Genomic DNA, 15,103 nt, shown 5'->3' on the forward strand with positions numbered 1-15,103 from the left:
AGCTCAATTCCATAATTGACACAAGCCCCAGCGCCAAGGGGCCGGGGCGGCGCATCCTCCCCGCGGGGCCCCTCGGCGCGGCCCGGGAGCACCCGCGCCCCAATTAGTCCGGGATCAAACGGGCCGGGCGCGGCCGCTCCCGCGCCGGCCGCGCTTTGTCGGCGCTCGGGAGGCGAGGGGCGCCCGGGCTGGCGCCAGCCTCGGCAATTATGTCATGTGAAAAGCGCAGCCCCATTGAGCGCGTCCCGTCCCCCGGATCAAACCCCATTACTTCCGCAGCCCTGCCTTCATTATCTGCCGGCCGGAGCGCGCCTCGGCCGGGGCGCTTCACCCCATTAGGCGGGCCGGGGAGCCGGGGAGCATCGATTATGCGTTTAATGGCTTGTTAGAGGTTTAATTGTCGCTAACGAAACGGAGGAGCAGCAGCAGCCGGGGGACGGGGCACAAGGAGAAGGGTCTCGCCGGGGTCAGTGCCTCGCCTGGCCCCCTGGCATCCCGGCCAGACCCGCCCGACCCCGCGGCTCTGGAGACGTCAAAGTCCGGCCCGGGGGGTTTGGAGCGGGTCAGACCCCGGCTGGGGGGGCTGCAGGCGGCGGCGCTGGCACTGAGCAGGGTCTGGGCCGGGGGACGCGGTGGGGATGGGGCTGCCCCAGCACAGCCCCGGCTGGCGGCTCTTGTCAGGTCCGGAGTGGGAAGATTTTCTGGGGAAAACCTTGAAAAGTTTTGGTGGGGGGCGGGTTGTCCCTCGTCTGGCTCCTCCAGGGACTGGGGCTCCCCAGGAACCTAGGACATTTCAGGGCATCCCAGGGACCCGGGGCACCCACTCACCCAGGGATAAGCCCCCCTGTCTTGTCGTCCCAGCTGTGTTTAAGCCCCTTAAATCCACTGCGGACTCAGCTGTGTGCTGGGGCTCTGCTGGCCTTTGCCATGGTGAGGGTGCTGGTGCCCCTGGCTGTGCCCTGAGCTCCAGCGGGTGGGCAGATGGGACAGAGCTGCAAAGACACCTTGAGGACATGGCACCTTGACACCACCCCAGCTCCCACCCAGCAAGGAACACTGGCAAGGGGTAAGCCAGGTGTGGTGTGCTCCAAGAACCCTGTTGTGGTGACCCCAGGGCTCACAACTGGCTGCCTCCTCTCACCATGGGCCCTCGGGGGTCCCACTGCTACCCATCCTCCCATCAGCACAATTCCAGCAGCCCTCTGCCACTGGTGCCTCTGGGGGTGGTAAGGCGGGGGGCAGTGGGCACAGCCCCCAAGGGACCTGTGACAAGCTGTTGAGGCCACGGAGCAGCACAAGCCAGTCCCAGATCACCTGTGCCTGGACCTGGCCCAGCCCTGCACGCAGCATCCCGAGGGAGCAGGGCAGGAGGGTGGCAGGGATGGTGCTCCTGTGCCCCCATGGAAAGCTCCTTTCTGGCAGAGGCTTGGCAGCCACCCTGCACGACCGAGGCCCCGCAGCGCCCGACTCCAGCATGCAGCAGCCGTCCAGCTTATCTCTTTACTCACAATACACCCGTGCTCTCGGCGCATCTCCTGGCACGACAGCAGCGTGCCCCAACGCAGCTAAAACATCCCCCCAAGTACTCCCTACAAAACTAGAGCTTTCTGTTCAGTTTTGTTTAAATCTGCAGCATTAAAAAAAAATTAATAATAATGGAAAGGGGAGGGGGTGTGGAGAAAGGAGGTGTCCAGCTGGGGTGTGGTGGGTAGCCAGGTGGCACAGTGGAATGCCTGAGTCTCAGCCAGGTCCTCAGCTGATCTTGGTGCCTCAGAGAGGCAAAGGAGCTCTCCTGGAGTGCTTCCCCCAGCCGTGGGGTCCTGCCAGCACAGCGAGTGGCTCCCCTGACCCCACGGGTGCTGGGTCAGTGTGGGGAAGAGGCAGCCCAGCATCCCTGCCCGGTGCCAGCCTCGGTCCTGCTGAGCACCCGCTGTCCCCCCTCGCCCGCCGCGGGGCCGAGCCAGGACGGCGGCTGGGGAGCTCGGAGGGGAGCGTTCATCAAATGGGCTGCCAGGTCTTGTCAATGGTCTGAATGTGCTCCTTGGCTTTCATGCGGAGCGAGGCGATGCTGGAGCTCCTCTGGTCCACCTCCTCCAGCGGGTACTTGTCCACAAAGGGGGTGCTGCACTGGTAGGGCGCGGGGGCCATGGGCTGCATGCCCTGCGCCATCGGCGGGGGCGTGTTGAGGAAGGAGTGCCCAGCATAGGGGGGCTGCAGGGCCTGGGGGGCTCCCATGAAGCCAGGGATGCTGTGGACCGTGGTGGCACTGGAGATGGGGGATGTCAGCCATGGGTCGAGCGGGAGGGAGTTGCTCATGGGCCCCACGTTGGGGGTCATGGGGGGCCGGTTGAAGGACAGCACAGGGGTGTCGTGGAGCTTCATGGAACTGGCCTCCATCTTCTCCTGCCTCCTCCACTTGGCTCGTCGGTTCTGGAACCAGACCTGCGAGGTGAGAGCCAAGGTGAGCTCATTGTGCCCAGTTGGACCCCTGCAGTGTGCCCCACGTGCTGGGTCCCATGCAGGGTGCCCCATGTCTCTGCCCCCATGCAGGGTGCCCCATTCTGCAGTGTCCCATGTGGGGCACCCCACAGGGAGCACTCGAGGTGGGGGTGTCCCATATGAGGTACCCCATCCCACCAGGGCTGTCCTACAGGGTTCCTGCAACCCCAGCACCTCTGCCAGACCTCTTTACAAGCCCCAGAGACCAGGGACATCTCCAAGGTGTGGAAGTGAGAGGTCTAAGCACACAGCCCCTTTTGCTCCATGGGAAGCTGCACCCCAGCGCTGCAGACTCCCAGCAGCCCATGGGACAATGTTATCTGACCTTCCCAGCCCCTTGGTCACAGCTTTTATAAGTTAAACAGCCACAGTTGTGCCAAAACCAGCAGGAACAACAGGGACCGGCGACCCAGATCCGGCAGGGACGTCTGGCCCTGTGGGAACTGCTCATTAAAGTGCTGGTCCCCATGTTCCCAGAGCAGCACAGGGCACGGGGGTCTGCTGCAGGAGGCAAAGGGGAAGAAAGATGAATGGCTGGGTGGGAAAGGGGAGGGTTCCACGGGCTGCTCACAGCTGTTGGTGGACACTGAGCTGCAGAGCTCAGCCTGGAGAAGAGGAGACTCAGGGGGGACCTTCTGGCTCTGCACAACTCCCTGACAGGAGGGGACAGCCTCAGGGTGGGTCATGCTCTGCTCCCAGGGAGGAAGGGAGAGCAGAGGAGGAAACAGCATCAAGCTGTGCCAGGGGAGGGTTAGGTTGGAGATTAGTGGAAACTTCTTCCCTAGGGCAGTGGTGGAGTCCTCATTCCTGGAGGGACTTCTAAGACATGTAGATGTGCACTGCACTTGGGGACATGGATTGGTGGTGGCCTTGGCAGTGCTGTGGGAGCTGTTGGACTCTATGGACTCAGAGCACTTTTCCAGCCTGAATGATTCTGTGATTCTATGAAACTGGTTGTTGCTCAGAGAGCTCAGCAGAGGTATTTTTATGGTTTGGACCCCCACAAAAAAAGCTGCACTGGGGCTGAGGCCTGGAGAATTCAGTGCATTTGTTTGGGGGTTACTGCTTTCATTCACAGTGGGTTTGTTACTTCAGCTCCCTGACCCTTTCTGCCTCCTGCATCTCCCCCCATCAGTCCAGGCATGGTGAGAAGAAGACTTGTGGGACCCCAGGCTCTTCCCTGGCTCTGCTGTCCCTGCATGAGCCTCCCCAGCCCCACTGCCTTGCCAATCTGCCCTGCTCCAACAGGCTTAAAACCCTCAAATCCAAGAGGATCTTGTGCTTTCCCAAAATCCTGGAAGGAGCTACAGTCAGCCAAGGTAGGCTTTGTGCACACTTTCCCACGCGAGCAGCAGGAGGGATGGGAGCAGCCACCACCAGAAGGGGGGAAAATTTCTGAAAACCATCTCTGTGCCCTAACGGAGCCTCTGGCCCATGGGCCCAACTGAGACCTTGTACATCAAACTGGGGCCCCGTGGAGGAGCAAGGCTCAGCCATTAAACCCTTTCCCTGGCTTTGCTGGGAGCAGCTGGCTCTGCAGAGATGCCGCTCCCATCAGAAGCTGTGGGGAAACTGAGGCACAGAGGGAGGCATTGGCACTAGAGCTCAGAGCTGAGCAGAGCTCTCCGGCACCTTGGGGTCCCTCTGCCGCCGCTCAGGGACGGATCCAGGGGCCGAGGCGTTGCCCTCCCTACCTGCACGCGGACCTCTGGCAGGTTGACCTTCATGGCCAGCTCCTCGCGGCTGTACACGTCGGGGTAGTGGGACTTCTCGAAGGCGCGCTCCAGCTCGTGCAGCTGGTACGTGGTGAAGGTGGTGCGGTTCCGCCGGTGCTTCTTCTTGGGCTGCTCCTCCTCGGCGGCGGCCGGCGGGGTGCTCTCGCCGTCCCCCGGCTTCCGCAGCTCACCCAGGTCCCCCTCGCACTTATTCAGGAACATGGTGGCACCTGAAGGGGCACCGCAGAGTTAGAGGGGCACGGGGGCTTTGGGCACTGCAGAGTTAGAGGGGCACAGGGGATTTGGGCCCCGCAGAGTTAGAGGGGCACAGGGGCTTTGGGCCCCGCAGAGTTAGAGTGGCACAGGGGATTTGGGCGCTGCAGAGTTAGAGGGGCACAGGGGATTTGGGCACTGCAGAGTTAGAGTGGCACAGGAGCTTTGGGCCCTGCAGAGTTAGAGGGGCACAGGGGCTTTGGGCCCCGCAGAGTTAGAGGGGCACAGGGGCTTTGGGCCCCCCAGAGTTAGAGGGGCACAGGGGATTTGGGCACTGCAGAGTTACAGGGGCACGGGGGCTTTGGGCACCACACGTGTCCCCAGCCCAGGGATGGATGCACAGGTAAAAGGAGGGATGGGAAGGTAGCGTGGCCCTAGGACCAGGTTATGCAAAGGCATAATCCTCTCTGCCACAGCAGAGGATCCCGGGGCTGTGGTGTCCTGGGGCTGATCCACAGTCCCGCAGACTGACCCGGGTCCTGGGGACTGACCCAGAATCCAAGGGATTCCTCACACTTGGCTCTGCTGTCAGATGCCACCGGGCCAATGAACCCACAGGTGCTAAAAGTCAGAGTTCCTCTAAAATGGAGGATTTTATGAAAGTGCCATCACAGAGAGCCAATCTGATCTCTCTCTGCCCTGGCCTGGAGGGGACAGCTGGGTTAATTCCCTCCTTCCTCCCCAGCTCCTCTTGCCCAGCCTCTTCTGTGGTGAAGGCTGGCCTGGAACCCTGGAGGACCCAGTGTCAGTCCCCAGGCTGGGCAGGAGTGACCCGGCACTGTCCCCCAGCTAATAACTGTTTTGGTGATGCTTATAAGCATTTTCAACCCTCACAACGTTTCATCTTTAAGCTTTTTATCCGGCATCTGAAATCTTCCTGCAGTATTTGCAGGGGATTAAGGGTCTCTTTCCACCAGGAGGATGTCAGCAGACATGGAAATGGGGCAGAAAAATGTTATCCTGGGGCAAGGGGAAAGCACTGCATTGCCCAGACCCGCCAGCAAAGACTCACCTAATGCCTCAGTGGGAGTGGGGAGGGAAGAGGAGAGTGGGCTCATGCTGGGGGAGGGTGAATGGGGGTCCTAGAGGGCAGCGAGCAGGGGCTGGGTGTTGGGGGTTGCCCAGGCTGCACACACAGGGGTGTCTGTGTGGGGGTGCTGTGTGCCTGGGGCGGCCGTGCCCGTACCCGGGCAGGGGCTCAGGGGGGCTCAGGGGGGCTCCCAGTGAGGCACAGGAGTGTGGGGGGAACGTGTGGTGGGCTGGGCATGCGGCAGAAGGTGCAGAGCATGTGCATGTGCAGGGATGGGGGTGTGTGGGGATGGGGGTGTGTGGGGATGGGGTGTGCAGGGATGGGGTGTGCAGGGATGGGGTGTGCAGGGATGGGGGTGTGTGGGGATGGGGTGTGCAGGGATGGGGTGTGCAGGGATCAGGGATGGGGTGTGCAGGGATGGGGGTGTGCAGGGATGGGGGTGTGTGGGGATGGGGTGTGCAGGGATGGGGTGTGCGGGGATGGGGTGTGCGGGGATGGGGTGTGCGGGGATGGGGTGTGCAGGGATGGGGGTGTGTGGGGATGGGGTGTGCAGGGATGGGGTGTGCGGGGATGGGGTGTGCGGGGATGGGGTGTGCAGGGATGGGGGTGTGCAGGGATGGGGTGTGCGGGGATGGGGTGTGCGGGGTGGTTTGTGCCACACGGGAGCAGTGCCTGAGCACCATGCACACAGGGCTCACTGTGCAGTGTCTGCACTGCTGCATGCAGGGCACAATGTGTGTGCACAGCGCTCGTGCAGGGCGTGCATGGTGCCGTGGGTGTGCAGGGAGCACAGTGTGTGGGGGACATGCACAGCCTGTGGGCACAGGAGCTGTGGGCACCCATTGTGTGCAGTGTGTGCAGGGTGTGCAGGGTGTGCAGGGTGTGCAGGGTGAGCAGTGTGTGCAGGGTGTGCAGGGTGTGCAGGGTGAGCAGTGTGAGCAGTGTGAGCAGTGTGTGCAGGGTGTGCAGGTGTGTGCAGTGTGTATAGTGTGTATAGTGTGAGTGGTGTGTGCAGGGTGTGCAGTGTGAGCAGTGTGAGCAGTGTGTGCAGCGTGTGCAGGGTGTGCAGTGTGAGCAGTGTGTACAGTGTGAGTGGTGTGTGCAGTGTGTGCAGTGTGAGCAGTGTGTGCAGTGTGTGCAGTGTGAGCAGTGTGAGCAGTGTGTGCAGCGTGTGCAGTGCACATGGCCCAGGCAGCAAAGGCTCGTGCAGAGCCTGTGGCACACACCATGCAGTGCAGCACATGCAGCGTGTGCACGTGTGTGACAATGTGCAGTGCAGCACATGCAGCGTGTGCACGTGTGTGACAATGTGCAGGGCCTGCCTGGCGTGTGCTGTGTCTGTGCAGTGCAGCCAACACGAGCAGCGTGTGCCTGGTGCTGCTGTGGTGTGCTCCAAGCATGCGCTGTGGGCAGTGTGTCCAGCGCAATCAGTGCATGCCAAGGGCTGTGTGTGCAGCGTGTGCAGTGTCTGCAGTGCCTGCAGAGTGTGCAGGGTGTGTTGCACACCCAGTGGGTGCTGTACTCCCAGAGGGGCTGTGCACACGTGGTGCTGTGTGTGCAGCGAGTGCAGCATGGGGTGTGTGCCTTTGGGAGCTGCATGCCCCCCGATGCCCACAGCCCTTGCGGGGTGTCTGTAGCCCCAAGGGCTCTGGGTCCAGCCCAGCAGTCTCAGGGTGCCTCAGGGGAGCCACAGGTCAGGGCAGAGGTCTTGGGTGCTGCACCCTGGGGTGCCCAAGGCAGCAGTGGCAGGTGGGCTGTGGGCAGCAGGGGCCCTGTGGTCACTGTGTGAGCATCACAGCATGTTCTGGGGTTGGGGACACAGGGAGGCCATGGGGTCCCCCACTGCCATCCTCCTCTCACTTACCTGCTTCTCATTTGCGCAGCTCCACACCTGCAAGGAGAGGAGAGAGGGGGGCTGAGCACCTAGAGCATCCTCCTGGGGCACGACCCCCCGAAGGGACCCAGCACCCCATCAGGATCTCCATCTCCCTGCCCAGCCATGTCCCACGGTCCCATGGAGCGGTGGCGGGGAGCCAGAGCTGGGGGGGAGCTGGAAGGAGCTGGAGCCATGGGAATGGGTGAGATGGGCACTGGAGGAATGAGCGAGAGAGGCGGGGGGGGCTGGGGATAAGACGGGGCAAGCTGGGGAAGAAGAGGGGCAATGGTGGGGGAGCAAGGCTAAGGTGCAGAGACGGAGCCCCATGGTTCACCCCCTGACACCACCAGAAAGCAAAGGAGGCAAAAACTTCTCAGGGAGCAGCCAACCCCGACCTGGGAGCACAGATGAGCCAAGAACAGCAGAACCCCGGAGCAGCAGCGACCCAGCAGCAGGGCAGCACCCCGGACCCCACCCCAGCCTGCCTCGGCCTGGCTGGGGCACAGAATGTCCCTGAGTGGGGAACAGGGGCATTACAGATCAGGCTGGGGGGACATCAGCACCAACCAACCACCCCGTTTTCCCCATCCTCCAGGGACTGGCCTCAGGACTCCCAAGCTTTTGCCACCAGTGTTTTGGGAATCCTGATTGGAAACAGGCCATGCTGACTGGGGATGGGGACACGGCTGAACTCCAGCTCCTGAAGGACATCTGCCTGCAGCCACTGTCATGCTAGCAGCAATTTTCAGGTTTAAGCCCTTAAACGGCAAAACTGTGCTGGGAACCATAAGCACCCAACACCTCAAGAGAGTTCTTCCCTCCCTCTCCTCGATGCTCCAGCCCATGGTTTTCCCGCAGGGGATGGTAGCTCGGGGGGAGGGAACAGCTGCTGGTAAAGACACCCAAAAAAGCAACAGAAATGACATTGAGCCCTGGTCAAAGTGGGTAAAAACCCCTCACTTCCTGAGCCCTGCAAAGCAGCAGAACATCAGTGAGGACAGGTGGCCTGCCCCGTCAGCAGGGGATGTGGAAGAGACAGTCCAGGGACAGCCCCACCTTCCACTGGGACCCCATTCTTTGCCTTTGGAAGCCCATCTGGGCACCATAATTTGGCTCCCTGGGCTCAAGCCGCCTGGGATGGGTGCTTGGAGCATGGGTGGCTCCTGCCCCTGGCTCTGTGTGATTCAGGGCGAGTGACACTGGCGGGCACCCACAGCCGCTCCTGAGTCCCCAGGGAATGGCGCCAGCCCCGTCCCCAACACCAGCCCCGGGCACACCCTGGGGACACCCACTCCCCGTCTCAGTATCTTCCCTCGGCGCTTTGTCCCGAATTGGAAAAAAACGGCGTTACCTGCTGGGCCCAACTCGGCTTTTCCAGGAGTATTTAACTTTGCTGGTCCCTCCCGGGAACCAAACAAGCGGCTCAACCTCACCAATCTCGCAGCTTTGGCAGCCAAAGTTGCCTCTAGTCTTCTTATTTGTCACAGAACCGCCGTGCTAAGGCTCGGGAGAATCTTTATTTAGTGTTGCAGATGTCACCAAGGCACCGCAGATTGGAAATGAGTCCAAAGGATTAAGACGAGGTTATTAATTGGAGGCCTTCCCCTTTAAGAATGATTGACAGTTACTTTCTGGACAAGTAATTGCTCTAAATGTCCCCCCAGCACGGGTCCGGGGGGGCAGCGGCGGACAAAGCCCCGAACTGCCTTCCCCACTCGGATTGTCTCCCCACAAAGGCGTCCTGCTGGAGTTTGCCGTGTAATCCCCTCATTACGGGCGAGGAGAAAGAATTAGAAACAGGGGGAGCGGAGAAGAAAGGATGGAGGGGGAGGGGGGGAGGGGGCAGGATTTCCTTGGGCTGCGGAGCCTCTGCCCCAGGGATGGGGTCCGGGGCAGATGCCCCAACCTCGGTGGGATGGGGATGCTGCAGTGATGGGTGTTGTCCCCCCTGGACAGGGATGGCGAGCCTGGGGGTGGCCCTGTGACAGTGTGGGTGGCCTGATGGCTCCCAGTGATGCTGCCTGCAGAGCCCTGCCCATGCGGGGAGCAGAGATGGGACAGGTGTGGGGACAGGGATGGGGACCAGGCATGGCGTCCAGCTGTGAGGACCCAGGGTGAGGACACGGTCTGGGGACCTGCTCTGGGGTCTGGCTGTGGGCCCAGGTGTAGGGACCAGCCATAGAGACCAGCCCCCCTGAACAGCCTTGGGAACCTGGTATGAAGACCAGGCAGGGAACACTCACGGGGACCAGAGCAGGGGACCAGGCAGGAGGGCCAAGTGGGGGGAGCCGCCATGGGGCAGTGACCATGGAGACCAGGCATGGGGAAGAGTCATGGACTGAGCACTAGGGCCAGGCATGGGAACACCCTGTGGGGACCAGCTGTGGGATCCAGCTGTGGGGACAATCCCTGGGGGTGCCCATGGGTCCTGGCCTAAGGGGGCGTGGGACAAAGGCAGCCAGGCTGAGGGGCAGGTCTACCATTCTTCTCCCCACTCCCACTGCTGCTCCTGGGCCCCAAAGAATGATGGAAACATCATGGTGGAGCTCCTGGGCTGTGCTGGGGGATGTGCTTGGTGCTGCCTACAGCCCCCATCATGTGGGGTGGATTTTGCCCTTTTCTTTCTTTGCTCACTTTTACTTTCTCCCAAAACCATCTTCCTGCCACCTGCAACCGCTGCCACCCCCGGGCCTGTCTAGGCTTCCTCCCACTCCCTTCCCCTCCTTACCACGCTTCCCCTTTCAGATGGCAAATGTCACTGCGGGGGTTTTGGATCCCAGCACCCTGTGCCAGGTGGCTGCTGGCCCCTGAGCGGGTCTGTGCCCTCCCCACCAGAGCTGCTGGTGGCGAGACCCCGCAGCCCGCTCTGTGTCCTGGTGTGGGCCCCGAGGCCATCCCGTTGTCCCCTACTGGTGATGCTTCACCTGCCCTGTCTCACACTTCTTTGGGGACTGTGTGATGTTGTCTTGGGGAGGGCATGCCACTACCCTGGGGACAGTGTGCCACCACCCCAGGGGACAGGCTGGGGTGCCGTGCTCACTGCCCTGGGGACAGAAAGTCCACGCCCCAGGGATGGCATGAGCTGCACAGGCAGCCCCTGGGGAGGGGTGACAGCCCCGTGCCATGCAGCGCTGCAAGAGTGCAGGGGAGAGCAGGGAGCTGCTGCCTGCGGAGGGGCTGGGGACATCCCCGGGCAGGGGCCATGTGTGGGGCAGGTCCCATGTGTGGGGCAGGGGGACAAACTGGACCCCACTCGCCCGGATGCCCATGCTGGCCACTTGACGAGCGCGGGAGCCGTGTGCCCCGCACTGTTGGCCCTCGGCAGGTGTCCCCGGGGTGCCCCACTGGCCCGGGGGTGCAGGGAGGTCCCCAGGGTGCCGGGTTTGGGGGCGGGGGCTGCCCAGCTGCCCGGCCCCGGCGCTGTGTGCCGGCCCCGCGGCTGCCACAAGGTGTTGCCTCGCCCGGGGGGAGGCAGCAGGCCGATTTGCCAAATGATTATAATTGCCTTTTAGGAGCAGATAGCAAATTGATTTGCTTCCTCGTCCAAGGCCCATAATCGCTTCATCACTTTAAAATATTAATGCTATACTTCTTTGCTAGTTTCCCAATTACCCTAATTGAAGGCAAATTGGTTAAGAAGGTGCAATGCAGAGTATCAGGGGGTTTAGTTCACTCAAATGACAGTTTTAAACCTCCCTAATCCTATTAGCGCGCAAAGCTGCTAACGCTTAGAGACGCTGCGTCAGCTTACCGGGGCGGTGGGGCCGGGGGCGGCCGGGGGGCGGCCGGGGGCCACCGGCCTCACGTGACCAGCTCGGCCGGGATTTATCACTTTTTTAGTTCATTAAGAGGCCTTTGGCAGGCGGGGAGGCAGCAGGGGTGACCCAAAAGGGTGCTGAGCGGGAGGCAGGTGGCAGCACGGGGAGGGCGGGGGGGCAGGACGATTAGCCAAGGAGACCTGGCGGAGGGTCCTGACCCGAATCCCAGCTGGCGCTGGGAGTCCCCATGCAGCCCCACTGGGAGCACTGGGGGAGGGCTGCCCATCGGAGCAGGATGGGACCCTGATGTGGAGCGGGGATGGAGGACTGAGGTGGCGGTGGCAGAGCTCGTTGGGGACCTCAGTGCCACCATCCCAGCAGCTGGCACTTGGTGGCGACGTGCGGTGCGATCGGCGTTGTGCTGGGTGCCACAGCTGCTGACACCCTGTCAGCATCCTGGAGAGGGACTGGCGTGGCGCAGGCGGTCCCATCCCACAGGTGGGGATTGCGCCTCAAGAGACATTTCCTAAATTCTGAAGAAAAGCTGGTGAACGGGGATGAGGGTGATGGCAGAGACAGCAGGGATGATGAAGTCAGCAGGGACAGTGGGGCCACCAAACATCCCGAGGCTCCCCGGTGTCGGGCCCTGCGTGTCTCACGCTCCCTGGGATGCTCCGGCAGCCAGCAGCCTCCGGCCTGGTACCCGGAGGGGTTCCAGGGGGAACTGGGCACCTCGTGCATCCAGGGACCTCCCTGCTCCGTGTGCTCAGCTCCCCAGCGGCGGCTGAGCCCTGTGACACAGCTCCCAGCCCACCCGCGGCCGTGGGCAGCCCGGGCAGGGCCGGCCCCGCAGCCTTTCCGGAGCAGATGGCAGCGGCGTGGGCAGGATGGAGGCAGCTCAGCGCGTCCTTCCTTTCATGCACACGCAGCGTGATTCCCGGCGGCTCCGGCTCCGGCTCCGGCGGGAGGCGCCGCTGGGGCCAGCGCTGGCCGTACATTTTACACGGGTTCAGCGAGCTTAGTCCTCGGGGACAGGCGACTCAGGAAGATTAGACCTCGCTAAAATAGGCAGGTATTAGTGATCTCAGCAGCCCCCGGCCTTCCGGCGCGGCAGCATTTAAGCCAGCGCTGCTGCCGAGCGCCCAGGACAGAGTCCCCGGCGGGGCAAGAGGCAGCCGGGCACCCTGGCCCAGCCAAGGGGATGCCCCTGCTGCCCGCCCGCACTGCTCGAGCACGGGAGTAAATGCTCCACACCGCTGCCGGTGCCGTCCCCAAGGGGTAGCCGGGATGATCACTGGCTCCCGGTGGGGGCTGCTGCAGAAGCAGGGACGGACCCCGTGGCCAAGCGTCCCGGGCTGGTTGGTGGCTCAGGGGACACGGGGCAGCCCGGCTCCAGCGCTGTCATCATATCCCCTCACCAACCAGGACAGGGCCTGTGTGGGTGCGGGATGTGGCAGGACGACCAGAATGGTGCTGGCAAATGCTGTATTTATTGAGCCAAATGGTGCACGGTGCCAGGGCTGGTGACGGGGGTAACAGTGTCAGGGACCTCCCCGTATGGGGGCTCACACCAAGAGCACCACGAGAGGGACCTGACCATACCGGCCGGAAGAGACCCAGGCATTCTGCACCCCTGCACAGCCTGGGAAAGCAAGAGGGAATGGTTTTGGGGGAGAAAACCCGCGCCTAACGTGTATTGGGACCCGCAGCCCCAGTCAGGGCACTGGGAACAGCCAGAGCCTCCGCATGCCGGGGCTCCCGGGGAGCGGGGCTGCCGCTGTCACCCGCGGCGGGGCGGGCAGCGCTGCTACATCAGGGCGCACTTGTCCCTGACCTGATCCACGCCGCCCAGAGCGCGGCCCCGCAGCGCCGGCAGCTCCACCTGCCGCAGCTTCGCCAGGAGGGCGAAGGCCCCGGCGCTGCCGTCCTCCTCCTCCTCCTCCTCGCCGCGCACCATGGCTGCCAGGTCCGGCGGCAGCTCCACCGCCCCTCCAGCCACGTGCACCTGGGCGTCGTCCCGCTCGTCCTAAAGCGGTGGGAGAGGGCGTCGGGTGGGGACAGACGCGGTGCCTGCCACGGTGGAGCGGGGACGGGGGACAGCGAGCAGCCAGTGGTGCTGGGGACACGGTGGGATTCCAGGTGCTGGGGACACGGTGGGATTCCAGGACTGCCCAGTGCCAGACTCGGACGCTGGGTGGACAGTGGGCGGCAGATAGACGGAGACAGTGGCCGTCTGCTGCCCTCTTCAGGAATCCCTCCAGCCCAGGGGAGTACGGCAGCCGGGGCCTGGGGCTGTTCCGGGCGATGCAGGGTCAAGGGGAAGCCCCCGGGTCCGCAGACAGGCTGGTTCTTACCTGGGCCAGGTGGTACTTGTCTCGCAGGTGCATCCGCACCGTGGCCCGTTCTGCCTTCCTCTGTGCAAACGCCTTGTCCCGCTCGATCCTGCAGCAGGTGCCACACCATCACCCCCCCTCCCCGAGCACCCAGGACCACCCCGACCCCGATCACCCTGGTCCTCCTACAGAGCAGGTCTAGGGCACGAGGGAGAAGGTCTGAGACCCACAAGAGGGTTCAAGTGGGGGTCTGGCAGCAGGAGCCACATGCTGTCCACCCAGCCCAGCACCCAGATTCAGAGGTGGTTGATGAAGGCACCCATTGCAGGAACTCGCTCCTTCTGCAGCCTCTCATCCCCCTGGTGCTGAGCTGCTGGGTTCCCACAGCACCTGGTCCCAGGGAGGTGCGACCTGAATCCAATCCCCTGCTGACCCCCATTGCCCACCCTTGGCTCCAAGGGTGCTGGGTGAAACCATCCTGTGGCTCTGACACCTGGGGGTTCCCCTTGTCACCTGTGGTGCACGAAGGTGCTGTCACAGCCCTGTGCCAGCCCCTCCATGGACCTCCCATGCTGTGGGGGAGATACACTGAAGGGCACCTGCTCTGCACTGTCTCCTTCCCCAGCTGCCTCCCTGTCCCTGTCCTGTGCCACCTTGGGCAAGGCCCACAGCAGGTGAGATCCTGATTCTGGAGTGTTGGGGGACCCTAGAGACCCTCTCAGCCGCGGCAAAGCCTTACTTCTCCTCCAGCAGCTGCCGCTGGTACTCCTCAAACTCCTCCCGGGCCATGCTGCTGGGCGGTGCAGCTGCCTTGTCATCCTTGGGGGTCCCCTTGGGGGACTCGTCCTTGCCCCCCTGGAAGCTCTTCAGGGCAGCCGTGAAGAAGGAGGCCATGGTGGGTGGTGGTGGTAGCTCTTGCCCCAAGGTGCCCAGCGGGTCCCAGTGCCTGCAAGGTCAGTGGGACCAGCCCCAGGGGCACCGCGGATCAGGGGCGGATTAAGGCATTAGGAGGGGAAGGCACAGCCAGGGTGCAAGGACCTTCCCTTTGCTGCACCCAAGGGTGCTTGCAGGGGACAGTGGCAGTGCAGGGGGACAGCAGGTGCTGCCACATCACAGTGATGGGGAGGTGGAAGGAGTCATCGACCTGCAGCACACGCTGGGTCAGGCTGACCATGGGTCCAAATTTGGATCAGCACCCAATGGGGCTGGGGCAAGCCCTGGGGAGAGCCCCATGCCATGGGCACCCAGAACCATGCACACGGGGGGATTGGGGGTGCAGGAAGTCAGCACAGAGGAGACACAAGAGGATTAGCCAAAAAAACCCAGTCGAGGGTCAGGGGACTGGCAGCAGATGAGGCGGTGGCGGTGCACACCCGCCCGCGGCAGCCCCGTGCCCCCGCTAATCCCTGCTCCACCGAGACTCGAGATTGCTCGGCAGCCTGCGGGGCCGGGGGCTCCCCACGGCTGGGGATGTGCCCCGTGCCCATAATCTATATGAAAGCAATTCCCATACAGCCTCTGATTAAAGCATAATCCCCTGCTGCACAGAGCTCCGGTGGGAGAGGGGCTGGATGGCATCCGGGGTTCCAAGGGCCAGAGCTCCTGGCCCCCCCAAAGCC

General features: G+C 62.9%; 2 protein-coding genes across 3 annotated transcripts; both read right to left on the bottom strand.

Moving 5' to 3' along the window:
- Nucleotides 1–947: 947 nt before the first annotated feature.
- RAX2 (retina and anterior neural fold homeobox 2) lies at nt 948–11,998 on the bottom strand. 2 transcript variants are annotated; one of them, XM_085562690.1, is made up of 4 exons: nt 8,745–11,998; nt 7,382–7,408; nt 4,194–4,444; nt 948–2,442 (listed from the first exon to the last, which is right to left on the bottom strand). In XM_085562690.1, exons 3-4 carry the CDS (start codon nt 4,434–4,436, stop codon nt 1,999–2,001), a joined length of 687 nt encoding a protein of 228 aa, XP_085418816.1. In that variant the 5' UTR covers nt 4,437–4,444; nt 7,382–7,408; nt 8,745–11,998; the 3' UTR covers nt 948–1,998. The 2 variants fall into 2 exon arrangements, with proteins under 2 accessions (XP_085418816.1, XP_021383968.3); XM_021528293.3 differs by lacking the exons at nt 7,382–7,408; nt 8,745–11,998 and having other exon boundaries at nt 4,194–5,886.
- Nucleotides 11,999–12,622: 624 nt separating this feature from the next.
- LOC110469492 (complexin-3-like) lies at nt 12,623–15,029 on the bottom strand. Its single transcript, XM_021528269.4, has 3 exons — nt 14,224–15,029; nt 13,506–13,593; nt 12,623–13,177 (listed from the first exon to the last, which is right to left on the bottom strand). The coding sequence occupies exons 1-3, from the start codon at nt 14,376–14,378 to the stop codon at nt 12,959–12,961; spliced, it is 462 nt and encodes a 153-aa protein (XP_021383944.3). The 5' UTR covers nt 14,379–15,029; the 3' UTR covers nt 12,623–12,958.
- Nucleotides 15,030–15,103: the final 74 nt, after the last annotated feature.

This window comes from Lonchura striata, chromosome 28 (assembly GCF_050655825.1).
Source record: "Lonchura striata isolate lonStrDom1 chromosome 28, ASM5065582v1, whole genome shotgun sequence".
NCBI classification, from domain to species: domain Eukaryota; kingdom Metazoa; phylum Chordata; class Aves; order Passeriformes; family Estrildidae; genus Lonchura; species Lonchura striata.

Excerpts from the sequence above, each read along its gene's own strand:
- RAX2 (XM_085562690.1), bottom strand. The coding sequence starts at position 4,436 with ATGTTCCTGAATAAGTGCGAGGGGGACCTGGGTGAGCTGCGGAAGCCG. Across the intron at positions 2,443-4,193 it reads TGCCAGAGGTCCGCGTGCAG|GTCTGGTTCCAGAACCGACG; the intron begins GTAGGGAGGGCA and ends CTCACCTCGCAG.
- LOC110469492 (XM_021528269.4), bottom strand. The coding sequence starts at position 14,378 with ATGGCCTCCTTCTTCACGGCTGCCCTGAAGAGCTTCCAGGGGGGCAAG. Across the intron at positions 13,594-14,223 it reads CGGCAGCTGCTGGAGGAGAA|GATCGAGCGGGACAAGGCGT; the intron begins GTAAGGCTTTGC and ends CACCTGCTGCAG. Across the intron at positions 13,178-13,505 it reads ACAAGTACCACCTGGCCCAG|GACGAGCGGGACGACGCCCA; the intron begins GTAAGAACCAGC and ends CCACCGCTTTAG.